Genomic DNA, 14,478 nt, shown 5'->3' with positions numbered 1-14,478 from the left:
GTCCAGCCTCCCCGGCAGCACAGCGACCAATGGGCGCTTGAGCGGGGCCGCCCGGAGCTCCCCAACCCAAGGCCCGGGGCGCGCCCCTGTGCTCGGGCACGGGGCGGGCACAGTCGGAGGGGCCGGCCGTCCCCTCCCCCGCGCTGGCTCCAGCCCGCCGCCGCGGCGCTCCGAGCCCCCGTTCCCGCGCCGCCGCTCTCGCCGCCCTCTCGGGGCCTCCCTCTCCTCGGGACGATGGCGCGCGGTGGCCGCCTGGGACTCGCCTTGGGGCTGCTGCTGGCGCTGACGCTGGCGCCGCGGGCGCTGCGGGCCAAGCCCACCGTGCGCAAGGAGCGCGTGGTGCGGCCGGACTCGGAGCTGGGCGAGCGGCCGCCCGAAGACAACCAGAGCTTCCAGTACGACCACGAGGCCTTCCTGGGCAAGGAGGACTCCAAGACCTTCGATCAGCTCACCCCAGAGGAGAGCAAGGAGAGGCTGGGGTGAGGCCGCGGCCCGAGCCGCGCTAGGGCGGCGCAGGTGTTTGGGGACCACCGGGCGGGAGCCACGCGGGACGCCGGCGGCAAAGTGAAAGCGAAATCGCGCGCGCGGACCCGAGGGTGGGACCCGCCGGCTCCGCGGCTGGGGCGCTTTGCCCGCGGGTCCTGAGGCCCCCGCGTGGAGACTGCTGCCGCGCCTGGCCGGGGTGGCTCCCCACGAGGCGGCGGGAACGTGGCAGCGGCCGCGGGAGCCAGGACGGCGAGGGCCCGCCCCCTCCCCTTGGTTGCATCAGAAGGGAGGGGAGAGAGTGTTTAAAAGAAGAGTTTGTTCCACAGTGGCCTTTTAATAACTTGAGTTCTAACCCACTCTCGCCGTTTCTCTCTTATCACTCATTCCCGGACAGAGCAGCTTGAGACACTTGCTAAGGAGGTTCAAGGAGGAACAGAATTGGATAATGATGAAGGGGCAGGCGAGAGAGAGACTTGATTCCTGGCCTGTACTGGAGTGTTCTTGCCTTTTGCCTAATCGCCCTGTAAATCTAAGGATATAAAAATCCGGTTGTCAGGAAGGGAGGGGCACTTGGGGATGTGAGGTGGGGGAGGTGAAAATGGAAACTGGTCCCCTAATTTGTGTTTCCAGCAGGTGTCTGCAGAGACAATTCTTTAACAGCTGATTTCTTGGGGGCAAAAAGCTGAAGGGTGAGCGTTGGTGGTGGATTTTGAATTTCACTGTTGAAGACAGTTGAATCAGGAACCACATCTGGGAAACAAAACTTTGGTACATCTCAGTACACCCTCTCTGGCTTCCTGGAGGCCACACAGGACAATGTGCAAAGTTATCTCGAAATCCTTCCAGAGGAATCAGCAGCCAGTCTGGTCCCAGATAGAGGCAAGGCTGGAAAGGGACCCAGCCAGGGCTCCCGGAACCTGGTTCCTCCGGGTGGGGGATTTTCAGGTTCAGCTACTTAAGAACACAGCCATTTCTGTGCTCCCAAGGGCTGCCAAAGGCCAGGATCAGGATGAGGATAAATTATACCTACTGTGCAGGAACACCATCTGCCTGTTTTGATAAAAAGATCTTTGAACTTCAAAGTTACCTCTAAACAATTACCTTTTATCTTCCAGAGTACTTTCTCTCTCTCTCTCTCTCTTTTTTTTTTTTTTGTTAGAGACAAGAGTCTCACTGTTGTCCGGGCTGGAGTGCCCTGGCTCATAGCAACCTCAAAACTCCTGGGTTCAAGTGATCCTCTTGCCTCAGCTTCCTGAGTAGCTGGGACTATAGGTGCCTGCCACCATACCCAGCTAATTTTTCTATGTTTATTAGAGACAGGGGTCGTACTCTTGCTCAGGCTAGTCTCAAACGCCTGAGGGATCCTCCTGCCTGGGCCTCCCTGAGTGCTGGGATTACAGGCGTGAGCCACCTTGCCTGGCCTGTACTTTCTCTTGTTTATGACTTAACAGTGGGGACATTGAGGAGTTCAGTCTATTGTATTGCTTTGAGGCACTTGGACACTAATTTACTCTGGGGCCCTTAGTGGCAGCCACATCATCATTGGAGAGGAGGCAGGGAAGAGGTTTTGGGATTTGGAGTGGGAAACTCTATAGTATGTGGACCTACAACTTCCATGACTTCATCATGACAAGGTAGCCTAGTGGTGACAACAAGTGCTGATGGAGTTGGCCTGGGTTTGGGCCTTGTATCAATATCTTGACTTCATTTATTCATACAACAAACATTTGAATGGCTAACTTGTACCGGGGCCCATCAGATGCCTGGTAGGCACAAAGATGAAACCTCATGTTCCAAGCCTCAAAGTGCTTAAAATCAGATGTGTAAGAGAGAGGCACAGAGACTATACACAACTGCTATGATGTTGGTGTGTCAAAATGACAGTGAGCACATCTGGGAGGAGGAGTCCCTGGGGTTTGGAGATGTCACCTGATCAGAGCTTGTAGGATGACTCAGTGGATGCACCATTCACCTTTAAGGTGAATCTGAAGTGGAGGTGGCACAGCAGGTATTGGAAATTACAGGTCCAGCTTGGGATGGAGCTGAGTGTGAGAAGCTGCCCCTCTATTCACAGCATCCGTTTTGAGAGCTCCCTCCAAGTCTGGACTGCTGAGGGATGAGTATGGCTAGATCTGGGCAACTTTGTCACCACCAACTGACCACTGATTCTGAAAATGCGACTAATGCCCCTAGAGACAACTAAAGCAGTTACAAAATGGGGGCCCATAGGCTACATATAGTCACAAACATGCCACACTATCTAGAAAAAAATGTACTTCCCTGCACTTAAGATTTGAGTGATTTCACAAACAGACCCCAATGTCTGGTTTCTCTTGACACCTTTATCCCTACATGGCACTCATCGTCTGCAGCAGAGTTGGGCAGCCTTATTTGGTAGCTAGCAGGGTGTCTCTGAGTTGCCACAGGAGACTCCCCCTTCAACCCCCTCTGGAGGTTTTGTTCATTTCTACTACCTGTTGAGTGTTGAGTTTTCCGCATTCAACCCTGATCTAGATTATTAGCTGAGATGAAGAAAGGCACACATTCTCGCAGTTTTTGGCCGGGGCTGGGTTTGAACCTACCACCTCCAGCATATGGGGCTGGCGCCCTACTCCTTTGAGCCACAAGTGCTGCCAATCCTCTCTTTATTCTTCAACATTCCTTGTGAAGTAGGTGTTCCAGTTTACAGATAGCGAGACTAACGCCCATCACTTGCCTAAGATCACACAGACAATGGAGGCCAGACCCAGGGAGATTTAGGTATTCTGATTAAAGAGTTGGGCTTTGTCTACATCATACCTGCCTTTCCCAGTATCTCTTGAGATTTTTTTTTTTTTTTTTTTGAGATAGAGTCTCACTGTGTCGCCCTCAGTAGAGTGCGTGGCATCACAGCTCACAGCAACCTCTAACTCTTGGGCTTAAGCAATTCTCTGCCTCAGCCTCCTAAGTAGCTGGTACTACAGGCACCCACCACAACCTGGCTTTTTTTTTTTTTTTAGGTTCTGGCTGGGGATGGGTTTGAACCCACCACCTCTGGCATATGGGGCCAGCACCCTACCCCTTTGAGCCACAGGTGCCACCCAACACCTGGCTATTTTTTTGTTGCAGTTGTCATTGTTGTTTAACTGACCCAGGCTGGGTTCGAACCTGCCATCCTCGGTGTATGTGGCTGGTGCCATAACCAGGTGCTGAGCCACTCTTGAGATTTTTAAAGAGAGAGATTAAGGTCTTATTCTCTCATCAAATATTTTTTGAGCCTCTTCTCTATGTCAAGCTGAGCTATGTCTTGGTGGTTTATTTGGCATAGATTAGATGCTGTCCTTTCCACAGAAGAGGGTTGTACAGTCTGCTGTCATTGGGTCTTTGCTGACCTGGGATTCTGCTCCTGAGTTCGCTTTGGGTAACCCAATAGCATGTCACCACTGTATCCCTAGGACTGGAGCAGTACCCCGCACCTAGTAGGGGGGCTGGACCCAGCACAACATTGAGAGAATTCTCTTGCATCTGGCTGTGATTTTCAGGGGGGGAAGCCTGATGATACTTGAGGTTTAGTCTCAGTACTGAGACCTAAAAGATCATAAAAGAAGGGATACTTTAAGACTGTGGGAGCTGTTGACTCCTTCCTTCTTAGGAAGAAGATTGGGCTCCCCAGGTTTGTGTAGGAGGTGGAGACTTTTGTTTATTCACTCTTCCTCTTCTCCTGTACACCCCCTCCCCAAAAATGTTATGGGAGGTTTTCTCCATCAAATTATCCCACTGTACTTATAAGAAGTAATGAATTAATTTCTCACTTTTAATTAAAGATTAACTGCCAGTCAGACCTTCTGTTGATAAGAAAGTTTAACCACTATAGTTGATAACATTTCAGTCCAAAACAAAGAAATTAGTCCATAACGAGCCTATATAACCTCATCTCAGATAAATGGACCACATAGTGAAACTTTTTTGGACACAACTTGTACATGTCTTTGAAGTTCTTCTCTACAGGGATGAGGTCCCTAGCCTGGGACCATCCGTCCTGAAGATAGTCAGTGGTGAGTTCCTAACCTGAAGTTTCCTCTGGACTAAGCATTTGGGGTACCTCAGTGGAGTCCAGTGAAAAATTTCTGGAACCCTGGCCAGCTGTGGAGATGGTGACACCAGTGCTTTAGGAGTCTTCACCCAGACAGTACAAGGTTTAGGCCCCCATAGCTGCTAAGCCAATCAAGTTTCTTGAATAGATTCCATGATGTCAAGGCTTTTTCAACTGACATTTTGTGCTTTGTCCAAGTTCTGGTCTCCTCTTGCCTTAAGTTTCAAGTCTTTGAGTCCAAGATGACCAGATTTTTTTTTTTTAAAAAGCAAACAATTCACTCATCTTTGGCTTATATAGATCGCTTCTCAGCCTTTTGGCAAAGATTAAGTGTGGTTTATTTAGAATTTTCCACTTTTTACATTAGGCCCAGAGCCAGAAGATGCTGTATGGTCTTGAAAAAGTACTTCGATTTCTCTGGGCCTCAGTTTCCATTACTCTGAAATGAGGAAGTTGAACTGCATCAGAGAAGACTAATAGCCTTCAGCTTACAGATCAGCTTGAATCAGTTGGTAGTGGCTGTCTCCAGAGCTCTGTGCTAAGAATTCTGAGGACCAGAGGGGCATGATCAATTAGCAGCATCCTCCATTGGCACTGGTTTGAGGGAAAGCCTATCAACCTTAAAAGAATAAACCATAAGATCCTGTCCAGCAGCATTGGATCACTGTTTCTATTTTAGTTTTTATGCATTTTAGATTGTGCGAGTGTTTGATCTTTTGCTGGACAAGCCTTGATAATAGCTTGTGTATGTGTTCTCTTTTGATATAGGAAGATCGTTGATCGAATTGACAATGATGGGGATGGCTTTGTCACCACTGAGGAACTAAAAACTTGGATCAAACGGGTGCAGAAAAGATACATCTATGATAATGTCGCTAAAGTCTGGAAGGATTATGACAGGGACAAAGATGATAAAATTTCCTGGGAAGAATACAAACAGGCCACCTATGGTTACTACCTAGGTAAGAGGTGCTGCAGGAGAGGGCCCCGGTCACAAGCTTCTTGCAGAGGACTCTGCTCCCTTGTGTATCTCCTCCCTCTGGGGAGATGTCACAACCTGCTAAGTAGAACTGCTTGCATAACATCCTCTGCTTACTCAGAATGTACCGAGTTACTTACTCTTGAGTGAAGTTATAGATGGGGTGGGGGTGAGAGACTATTTTAAAAATTCCCTTAGGTTGCTACCCTACTTTAACTTCCATCTCAGAGGTACACAGAGAAGAATGCAGAAGGGGCATTGTATCTGGGGTACAGTTTCAAAATGCTGCCTAATTTTGGAGAGCCAAGATTGAGCAGGCCAGAGCAGTTGGGGAAGGCTCCTTGGGGAGGATGCTTGGGAGGGAGCTGGACCTTAAAGAGTGGATTTATATTTGATGAAAGACCCCTGGGGAAGGAGGGAAGAGCAAGGAGCAGAGAAATTGGGGAAAGAACACCCTGTTTCTCAGGTAAATGGACCACAATGGTGAAACTTTCTTAAACCTTGGACATAGCTTGTGGGCGTCTTTGAAGTTCTTCTCTACAGGGATGGTGTCCCTAGCCTGGGACCATCCGGTCTGCAGATGGACAGTAGTGAGTTTCCAACCTAAAGTTTGCTCTGGACTAAGTGTTTGGGGTACTTCAGTGGAGTCCATTGGGAAATTTCTGGAACCCTGGCCAGCTGTAGAGATGGTGACACAAGTGTTAGAGACAGCAAAGAAGCAGGCCTGTGGGAACCAAAGATGGACACAGGTGGCCAGAATCAGGAAGATCTGGGGAGCCAACCAGAGGCACTTAGATACGACATTGTGGGTACTAGGGAGCCTCTGTTCTAGATCAAAGAGTGATACGATGAAAGCAGAAGTCTGCTAAGGGAAATATGGCATTAGTGTGGGCTAAACAAAGCCCCTAATAAGCCATTAGGGCCTAGATTATGGGGTGGCTTGAAGGGACAGATGCTAGAGGCTTTCTGAAATAAGACGTTTTAAAGAACTCAGTAGGTCGTGACCTTTTTGTTCTGTGCGTGCCATTGGGGCATGAAAGATGAGTGACCTGGAAGAAAACACCTTTCTCAGCAGCATGGCTTAAACATTTCTGGGACATCCTGCAGGAAATCCCGCCGAGTTTCACGATTCTTCAGATCATCACACCTTTAAAAAGATGCTGCCACGTGATGAGAGAAGGTTCAAGGCTGCGGACCTCGATGGTGACCTGGCAGCCACTCGGGAGGAGTTCACTGCCTTTCTGCACCCTGAGGAATTTGAGCATATGAAGGAAATTGTTGTTTTGGTAAGATAAATGAAGATCCTTGACTGGGAAAAGATGGCGGGGAGAAAGCTATCCTCAATTCTTGTTCCTTCTTCCATAGAGATAATGTTTTTTAGCCTGAAGGGAATTACAGAAGGATTCTGAAGTCCAATATGTTGGAATACCTGTCTACCCAGTAAATTAATCAGGGTAGGCTAGCTGCTGTAACAAGTAGCCCCGAGTCATAGCCACTTAGCACAGGTAAAAGCTTGTTTCAGCCAGATGGATCTGCTGGGCAGCTCTCTGGGTGCTATTGGGTAGCCAACTACTTCTGTGTTCTACCAAGAGGTCATCCTGGCAACAACCCACTGGCAAACAAAGGAAAAGAGAGAGAATGAGAAGATATAGTCTGTCTTTACTGTTCTGGTCAAGAAATGACACTCCCTCCTTTATGTTCTTCTGGCCCCTCCTAAGTATCAGGCGGCTGGTAAATACAGTTTAGATGTTGCTAAAAAGGACACGTGGGTTTAGTGAGCAGCCAGCTAGTCTCTGCCCCATTTTTCAGCTTTGAGAGTATTTGAAAAGGACTGAAATGGAGGGTCTTGGATTTTTAAAACTGTATGGAAACATAAGGTGAAAGTTATGGCTGGAAAGGATGCTTCGCCTATGGGTGGGTCTTTGAAAGAGAACAGATCAGACTCCAGGCTCTGAGGGATGCCTGTTCTTGTAAGGCCTCAGAGTGCAGTTGCTTTCATAGTGTCTTGTTGGGTCCCACATGTCTTCATTTGCCAGGACAGTTAAATAAATACCATCACTTGTTTCCTATGCAGATTCTTCAAGCCATTTCCACCTGCTTTAATGCTGGGAATGGACACTAAAGTTTTTGTTTATAATCAGCACTGGATGATTGCATTTAGCCATTGGTGGATGGGTGCCTCATGCTTCATCCTCAGGACCACCATGATGCTAAGGACTGGACACTGGTGCCACAAATACTTTTCTCTTTACCACCCAGCATTCACTTAGTGATATTTAATTTGTCGGAGTTTGGCACAAGTGGAGAATATCTACAAGTGGATCATGCTTTCTGCTCTTGGGTTTTCTTTGTTGTTGTTTTTTTAACCCAGAAGGCCTTTGAGTTGCTCGGCCAATGGACAGTAAACTCATTTAATTTGATCCTAGCAAAAAATCTCATTAAGTCAAAAATACTAAATACAACACGTTGAAAAGTCAGATATACTTTTCTTTTTTAATTGTCCACTGTTTCATATTTCTCTGACAGCAACTCAGTGTTGATGGTCCATTCAGCACTGGAGTCTATTTTTGTGATCATCTAATTTAGTGGTTCTCGCACTGTGTTCCTTGCAGTTCCCCCAGGGGGTATTTTGGCTGGACGGTGCAGCCAGTTGGCCTGGCAGGGCTTCCTGATAGAATCAGAGCACCTCTGGGGTTACATGTACATTTTCTTTTGAAGACAATGTAGAGAATGTTCTGCTCTTGAAATTGTGGGTTGGGAAAGTAGAGACAGAAACCACCGCCTCTTTTTCACAGATAAGAAACTAATGCCCAGGAAGGTAAGGAGATGAGCCAGAAGTCACCGAGCATTCAGCCGTAAAAGCTGGACAAAGGAGGACAGTAGAGTTCTCAGACTTATTTAGAACACACAGCCATCTTGCATTCTGTTTTCCACTTTGCTTCCTAGGAAACTCTGGAGGACATTGACAAGAACGGGGATGGGCTTGTGGATCAGGATGAGTATATTGGTGAGTGCTTGCTCAGCTGTCCCTACTGGGCCACATTCCTCCACCCACGTGTCTACTTTCCCAGACATCTCTATTAACAACAGCTGCAAGTTTGTTAAGTGTCACTCCTGTGCATTTCTGGGGGGGATGGCCGTCCAGCCTGGTATGTCACATCAGCCTGAGTGGTGCAATCTGGGGGAAGCATGATTAGACTTCATTCAAAAAGGCTACCCTACCACTACGCTGGCCAACAGTTGGCCCCACAGCTCCGAGAAGTGCCTTTTGTTACACTGCCTGCTTTTACTTTTGCAAAATGGGATCGGCAATCCCTTAGATTTACAGGAAAGATAGAGCAAGCAGTGAAAACTTGGATCAGTATGGCCTAAAATTGCTGCATGGACACAGCTGTGACCAACAGACCTGTTTCTGTGTCCAGCGCTCTGCAGAAAGGCATTTTTCTGAGGGAAATGCTTTTACAAAGTGTGCCACTGCCCAATTATATAGCCATTTTGTGCCTATAGTTTTCCATCCTTTGGTTGGGCATGCTATACCTGGAATTTTGTTCAGAAAGGTGTCACTTGGGTGGCGCCTGTGGCTCAGTCGGTAAGGTGCCGGCCCCATACACCGAGGGTGGCGGGTTCAAACCCGTCCCCGGCTGAACTGCAATCAAAAAGTAGCTGGGCGTTGTGGCGGGTGCCTGTAGTCCCAGCTACTCGGGAGGCTGAGGCAAGAGAATCGCTTAAGCCCAGGAGTTGGAGGTTGCTGTGAGCTGTGATGCCACAGCACTCTGCCCAGGGCAACAGCTTGAGGTGCTGTCTCCAAAAAAAAAATAAGCTCTGTCTCTACAAAAAAAAAAATAATAATAAAAATAAATAAATAAATAAAAATTAAAAAAAAAAAAAAAGAAGAAAAAAAGAAAGGTGTCACTTAAACCACAGCAAGAAGTGTCTTTTCAGGAATCTGTGAGCACTGGCTGACTGAGTCACATTAACACACTTGGGTTGGAGCCCACTACTGCCGGTTAAAGACCTTCCTGGTAGTCCTTTCACTTTCCGGTGCAGAAAGGACTGGATGGAGCGACAAGGGAATTTCCATTCAATCCTTACCAGCTAGCTGCTGTGGCACATGGCTCCAGCTCCCGCTGCCTTCTCATGACAGCTCTTCTTTTCCCAAGTCTCAGTAAAGTAAAAGCTGTGAAGTCATTTGATTTGGGTGTTGCCCTATGAAAAGAGGGATGGAATGGGTATAATGTTTGCACACTTCTTTAACTGAGACAGTTAATTCTCTTTAAATGTAAAACCAGAGCCCGAGTTGCCGTCTGCCTCTGGTTTTGTGGTTGTATTCTTTTGCCAACTCATGCATAAGATCAAGGGCCTTTAGTAATGAAAACCAACTTTCTTTTAATCACTAGAAATTATATCTGATCCTGAGAACTGAACATTGTTCCCTGTCTGCCATTGGTAACAGATAGGTAGCTCTCGCCATAGTAATTAAAGTGATCTTGGTGGCACTACCTTTGTAGAATAACAGATGCTGACAGGTCCCTCGTCTGAGCACACAGCAGAGCCTGCCTTTGGCTGGGTGCATGGGTGAACCAAGCACTCAAGACTGCAGACGTCTCCCTGTGACAGTGGGGATGAAATGAGGCTGACAGCAAAGGCTGCCTGATTAAAACAAACAATGCAGTGCTTTCGAAGGAAATGTGTGTGCTCGGCCTGGCCCTCCCGAACTCAGCATTGAAGTGCAAAGTCTGGAGCAGAACTCTCTTGAGTGGCTTTGCTTAAAAGAAGCATTCTATTCTTTATGCCAGGCAGAGAGGGAGGCAGAGGCCTGGTGCTTAAAAATCAAATGCTGCGTGACTTGCAGCCAGAAAGACCTGACGTATCTACTTGTTATTTCATTTCCAGAGCAGCCTTCTCTCTAGCTGGGGATGAGTGGGAGACGTGTGGTGGTGGGTCCTGGCTTCTCCACTGACCAGCTGTGTGACCCAGCAGGGTGTGTGTGTGTGTGTGTGTCATGTAATCACTCTGCTTTAGTTTCCTCATCTGTAAAATGGGAATAAATAGCAGCCATCTTCACAGGACTGGATAAAGTTTGAATTAGTTAATATATGGGACGGCTTTTTGTCAGAAACCTATGTGCATGTGTCAGCTGTGGGGCTGTCCTGTGACTAGCTTGAGCCAAGGGTCCTGCCTCTCTTTTTCCTTCATTCACTACCTGCTCCTTCACCACTTGGCATCTCCAAGCTCTACTCCCACTAGAGAGAAACTGCCTGCAGAACACTTTCTTTCCCAAGAAGACCTAGTGCTGAAACACACAATGCGTCAACATTTTCTTCTTTTTTCCTCCTTGCCATTTTGTGCAGTGGGGATAGTGACCTATCTTACAGAGTTGTAAGGATGAAATAAAATGACAGATATAAAAGCCTTTCGGAAGTGATATAAACAACGATAGTAATAAGCCCAGTGGTTAAGACCATGGGTTGAAAGCAGAGTGCCCATGTTCCTGTGCAGCCTCCAGCTTGGACTAGCTATGGGTCACTGGGTAAGCCTCTGCCTCAGTGTTTTCATCAGTAAAATGGGAGTACCAACAGCACCGACTTCATAAAGTTGTTGGTGTGAAAATCAAATGAGAAAACATGGGTAAAGCACTTTATAAAGTGTCTGGACAGTAGAAAGTGCTGATGTTACAAGTTTTCCCTTACATAGTGTCAGTTTGGGTTGTAGAGGGCTCTTACATAAATGGCCCATTTGTTCTTCATAATAACCCTATGATTTTTCAATTTTTTTTTTGAGACAAATTTTTTGTTGTTGCCCTGGGTAGAGTGTCGTGGCATCATAGCACACAGCAACCTCTAACTCAGACTCAAGCAATCCTCTTACCTCAGTTTTTCTATTTTTAGTAGTGACGGGGTCTCGCTTTTGCTCAGGCTGGTCTCAAACTCGTGAGCTCAAGCAATCCACCCACCTCGGCCTCCAAGAGTGCTAGGATTACAGGTGTGAACCACCGCTCCTGGCCTTGATTTTTCAATTTTTATCTTCATTTTACAGATAAGGAAACATAAGGCTCACTGAACGAAGTAACTTAAACCCAGTCAAAAGCCAGGATTTATCTTCTAGCTCCTTAGCTCAGGTCTTTTCTCTCCTACCATGTGGCCATCATAGGAAACTGCCCACCAGCTGTTTGAGTTAGCGCTCTTGATTGGTCATCACCTTTCCAAACTTGAGAGGTCAAGATTTCTGGTCTTACCTTCTCACTTGTCTTCATGATCACGAACAACATTCCCTTCTAGCGGATATGTTTTCCCACGAGGACGGTGGTCCTGAGCCAGACTGGGTCGTGTCAGAACGGGAGCAATTTAATGAATTCCGGGATCTGAACAAGGATGGGAAGTTAGACAAAGATGAGATTCGCCACTGGATCCTCCCTCAAGATTATGACCACGCACAGGCTGAGGCCAGGCATCTGGTGTACGAGTCAGATAAAAACAAGGTATTTCACATTCTTCTGGAATCACGGATCAAAGGGAGACAGTTTACATAAGATTGGCTTTGTTTGCTTCTTGGCAATAGCATTGGCCTGTGTGGCCATGTCTTTATCGACTTTTTATTATTCCAATAGGAAGAATAAAAATAAGCCAATAAGATTGGCTTTGTTTGCTTCTTGGCAATAGCATTGGCCTGTGTGGCCACGTCTTTATCAACTTTTATTCCTGCAATAGTAACCTGTAAACTTGAGCCAATACCAAGATAACCCACAGTGAGTTCATTAGGCCCAGACATTCCCGGACAGTCTGTTGTGTACCACAGACTTACAGAAGTCACACCTCCTGGGATTACCCATAACTTGGATGTGGGGAGACAGGGATCTAACAAGTATACACCCTGCATTGCCCTAGGACGAGCTTATTCATCTGTTCAGTCACTATTTATCAAACATGTACCCCAAATTCTCAGGTTATGGAGTTAAGCCACAGAAAGGAAGTGGAATTCTTTCGGGCCTATTTTGGAAATACCATCACTACTTGTAGACATATGTGGATTCTGTTACAGATTCTGAATTACTTGGTCTTACCCGGTGTATGTTAGCACAGCTTTTATAGCAGGAGGTTGCTCCAGTTTGGAGATTTACAGAGCAGTAATGGCAGATGAAGAAGGTACCCAGCAGCTTCTGAAATATCATTATTTAAAATGTGGCACATTAATGAAATCATATGAGCATTGTGCTGAGTTATTACAGTTATCAGAGCTTCTCTGACAGTTTTTTCCTCTCTCCTCCAGGATGAGAAGCTAACTAAGGAGGAGATATTGGAGAACTGGAACATGTTTGTTGGAAGCCAAGCTACCAATTATGGGGAGGATCTCACAAAAAATCACGATGAACTTTGATAGACACTCCCCATAACACGGCAGACTGTCATAGGATTTCTTTTATTGCCTTGGGTGGTTACTGCAGTTGTCTAATTTACAGCAGTTGTATTTCCCCAAAAAGCAAGTTTATGCCTCAGACTGGGGTATAAAAATTGTTTTTCACTCAGTATTTACTGCAAAATGGTCATCACAATTTTTTCAGTAAGATTTCTTTCAAAACACATTAAAATCTTGGTAGATGGAGTTCTCTATGGGAATATATTGCTATAACATGACTTTTTAAGGTTTTCTTTTTCTCATTAAACTCAAGGAGAATAAAACTTGAAAAAGCTCTGTTGCTTCAGAAGTTGGGTGGGTTGGGGGCGCAGTATATGAGTAACTGCCATGTATTTTAAATGCCAGATTTTTTATATTTGTCACTGCTAAATAGTTGGCAAGAGAAAGTTCTGATTAAGCCGAAGTGGGATGATCCTAGCAAGGGTTATTTCCGAGCAAGTCTGATATTTCAGATTCTTCCTTGTTGACTTTACACTTTGAACTGTTACCGTACATTTTTTCTGTATGGACCTGCTAATGTGCACAATAAATCCACATCTTTGTTTTTTTCTGTTTTTAAAAGAAGCAGCAATCAAGAAAGATAATGTGAAAAAGAAAGGAATTTAGAGGTTGGGAAAAGTTGAATGTCAGACACTTGAACAACTTTAGGAAAATGATGAATACTTCAAATACATGAGAGGAAATTTTCCTGACATGCAAATGAGGTAGTTCTGATCTTTGAAATAGTGAATAGAAATACCATCTGTTTCCTCGATGATCACCAGTTAGAATGAAGTGGTGGGATCCCAGGGAAGCCAAATGTAGTGGAATATTCTGGAACATGTCCCATCTAGTCCAGAGACAAGGCGATCTTCTGAGCCATTGACTTAATTGGCAAAAACAACTTTTACAGATTGAAATTTCACCTTGTAAGTAGGAAGTGAATGAAATAAAGAATCCTGAGGATTTTCTACAGTGTCCTGTTGTATTTGACTTCACAGATACTATTTGTGACATCATTATTCATGTAGAATTAAACTGTGGGATTGGATTCCATGAATAAGATTACAAAGCCTCTGATTTTTTAAATGCAATGCTCAGACTACACTTATATTTACTAATTTAATAAATACATATAGTTCCTTTCTTCTCTGTATAGTTGGAGAATTTGCAGGTTATTTCAACTGTAAGATATTTCGAGACAAGTTTCAACTGGAAAACTTCTTCCTTGGGCCTACAAGACCCTGTAGGGGTAGGCCGATAGGCTCTGGTCCTACCTACTACATCAGCAGCATTTTACCAATCCCCCTACACACCCCCACCTCCCAATATTCCTAACCTCATTGACTTTCTAGTCTTCAAACACACATGGTCATTCCCAGGTTGGGCCCTTGGCACTTGCTATCCTCTGAGATTCAGAATACCCATCACTTAACATCTTTGGATGAATCTTGGTACCTCCTCAATGAGGCCTTCAGATCTGCTATTTAAAGCAATCCCTGCTTGAGTTCTCTCCTGTCCCCATTCTATTTTCTTCTTGGTACACATT

General features: G+C 46.0%; 1 protein-coding gene across 1 annotated transcript; it reads left to right on the top strand.

Annotated features, from left to right (window-relative positions):
• RCN1 (reticulocalbin 1) lies at positions 1–13,898 on the top strand. Its single transcript, XM_053562868.1, has 6 exons — positions 1–479; positions 5,327–5,520; positions 6,645–6,823; positions 8,484–8,544; positions 11,816–12,015; positions 12,804–13,898. Exons 1-6 carry the CDS (start codon positions 235–237, stop codon positions 12,909–12,911), a joined length of 987 nt encoding a protein of 328 aa, XP_053418843.1. The 5' UTR covers positions 1–234; the 3' UTR covers positions 12,912–13,898.
• The last annotated feature ends 580 nt before the right edge of the window (positions 13,899–14,478 follow it).

This window comes from Nycticebus coucang, chromosome 14 (genome assembly GCF_027406575.1).
Source record: "Nycticebus coucang isolate mNycCou1 chromosome 14, mNycCou1.pri, whole genome shotgun sequence".
Lineage (NCBI taxonomy): Eukaryota > Metazoa > Chordata > Mammalia > Primates > Lorisidae > Nycticebus > Nycticebus coucang.
This window is presented reverse-complemented; position numbering and strand designations above follow the sequence as displayed.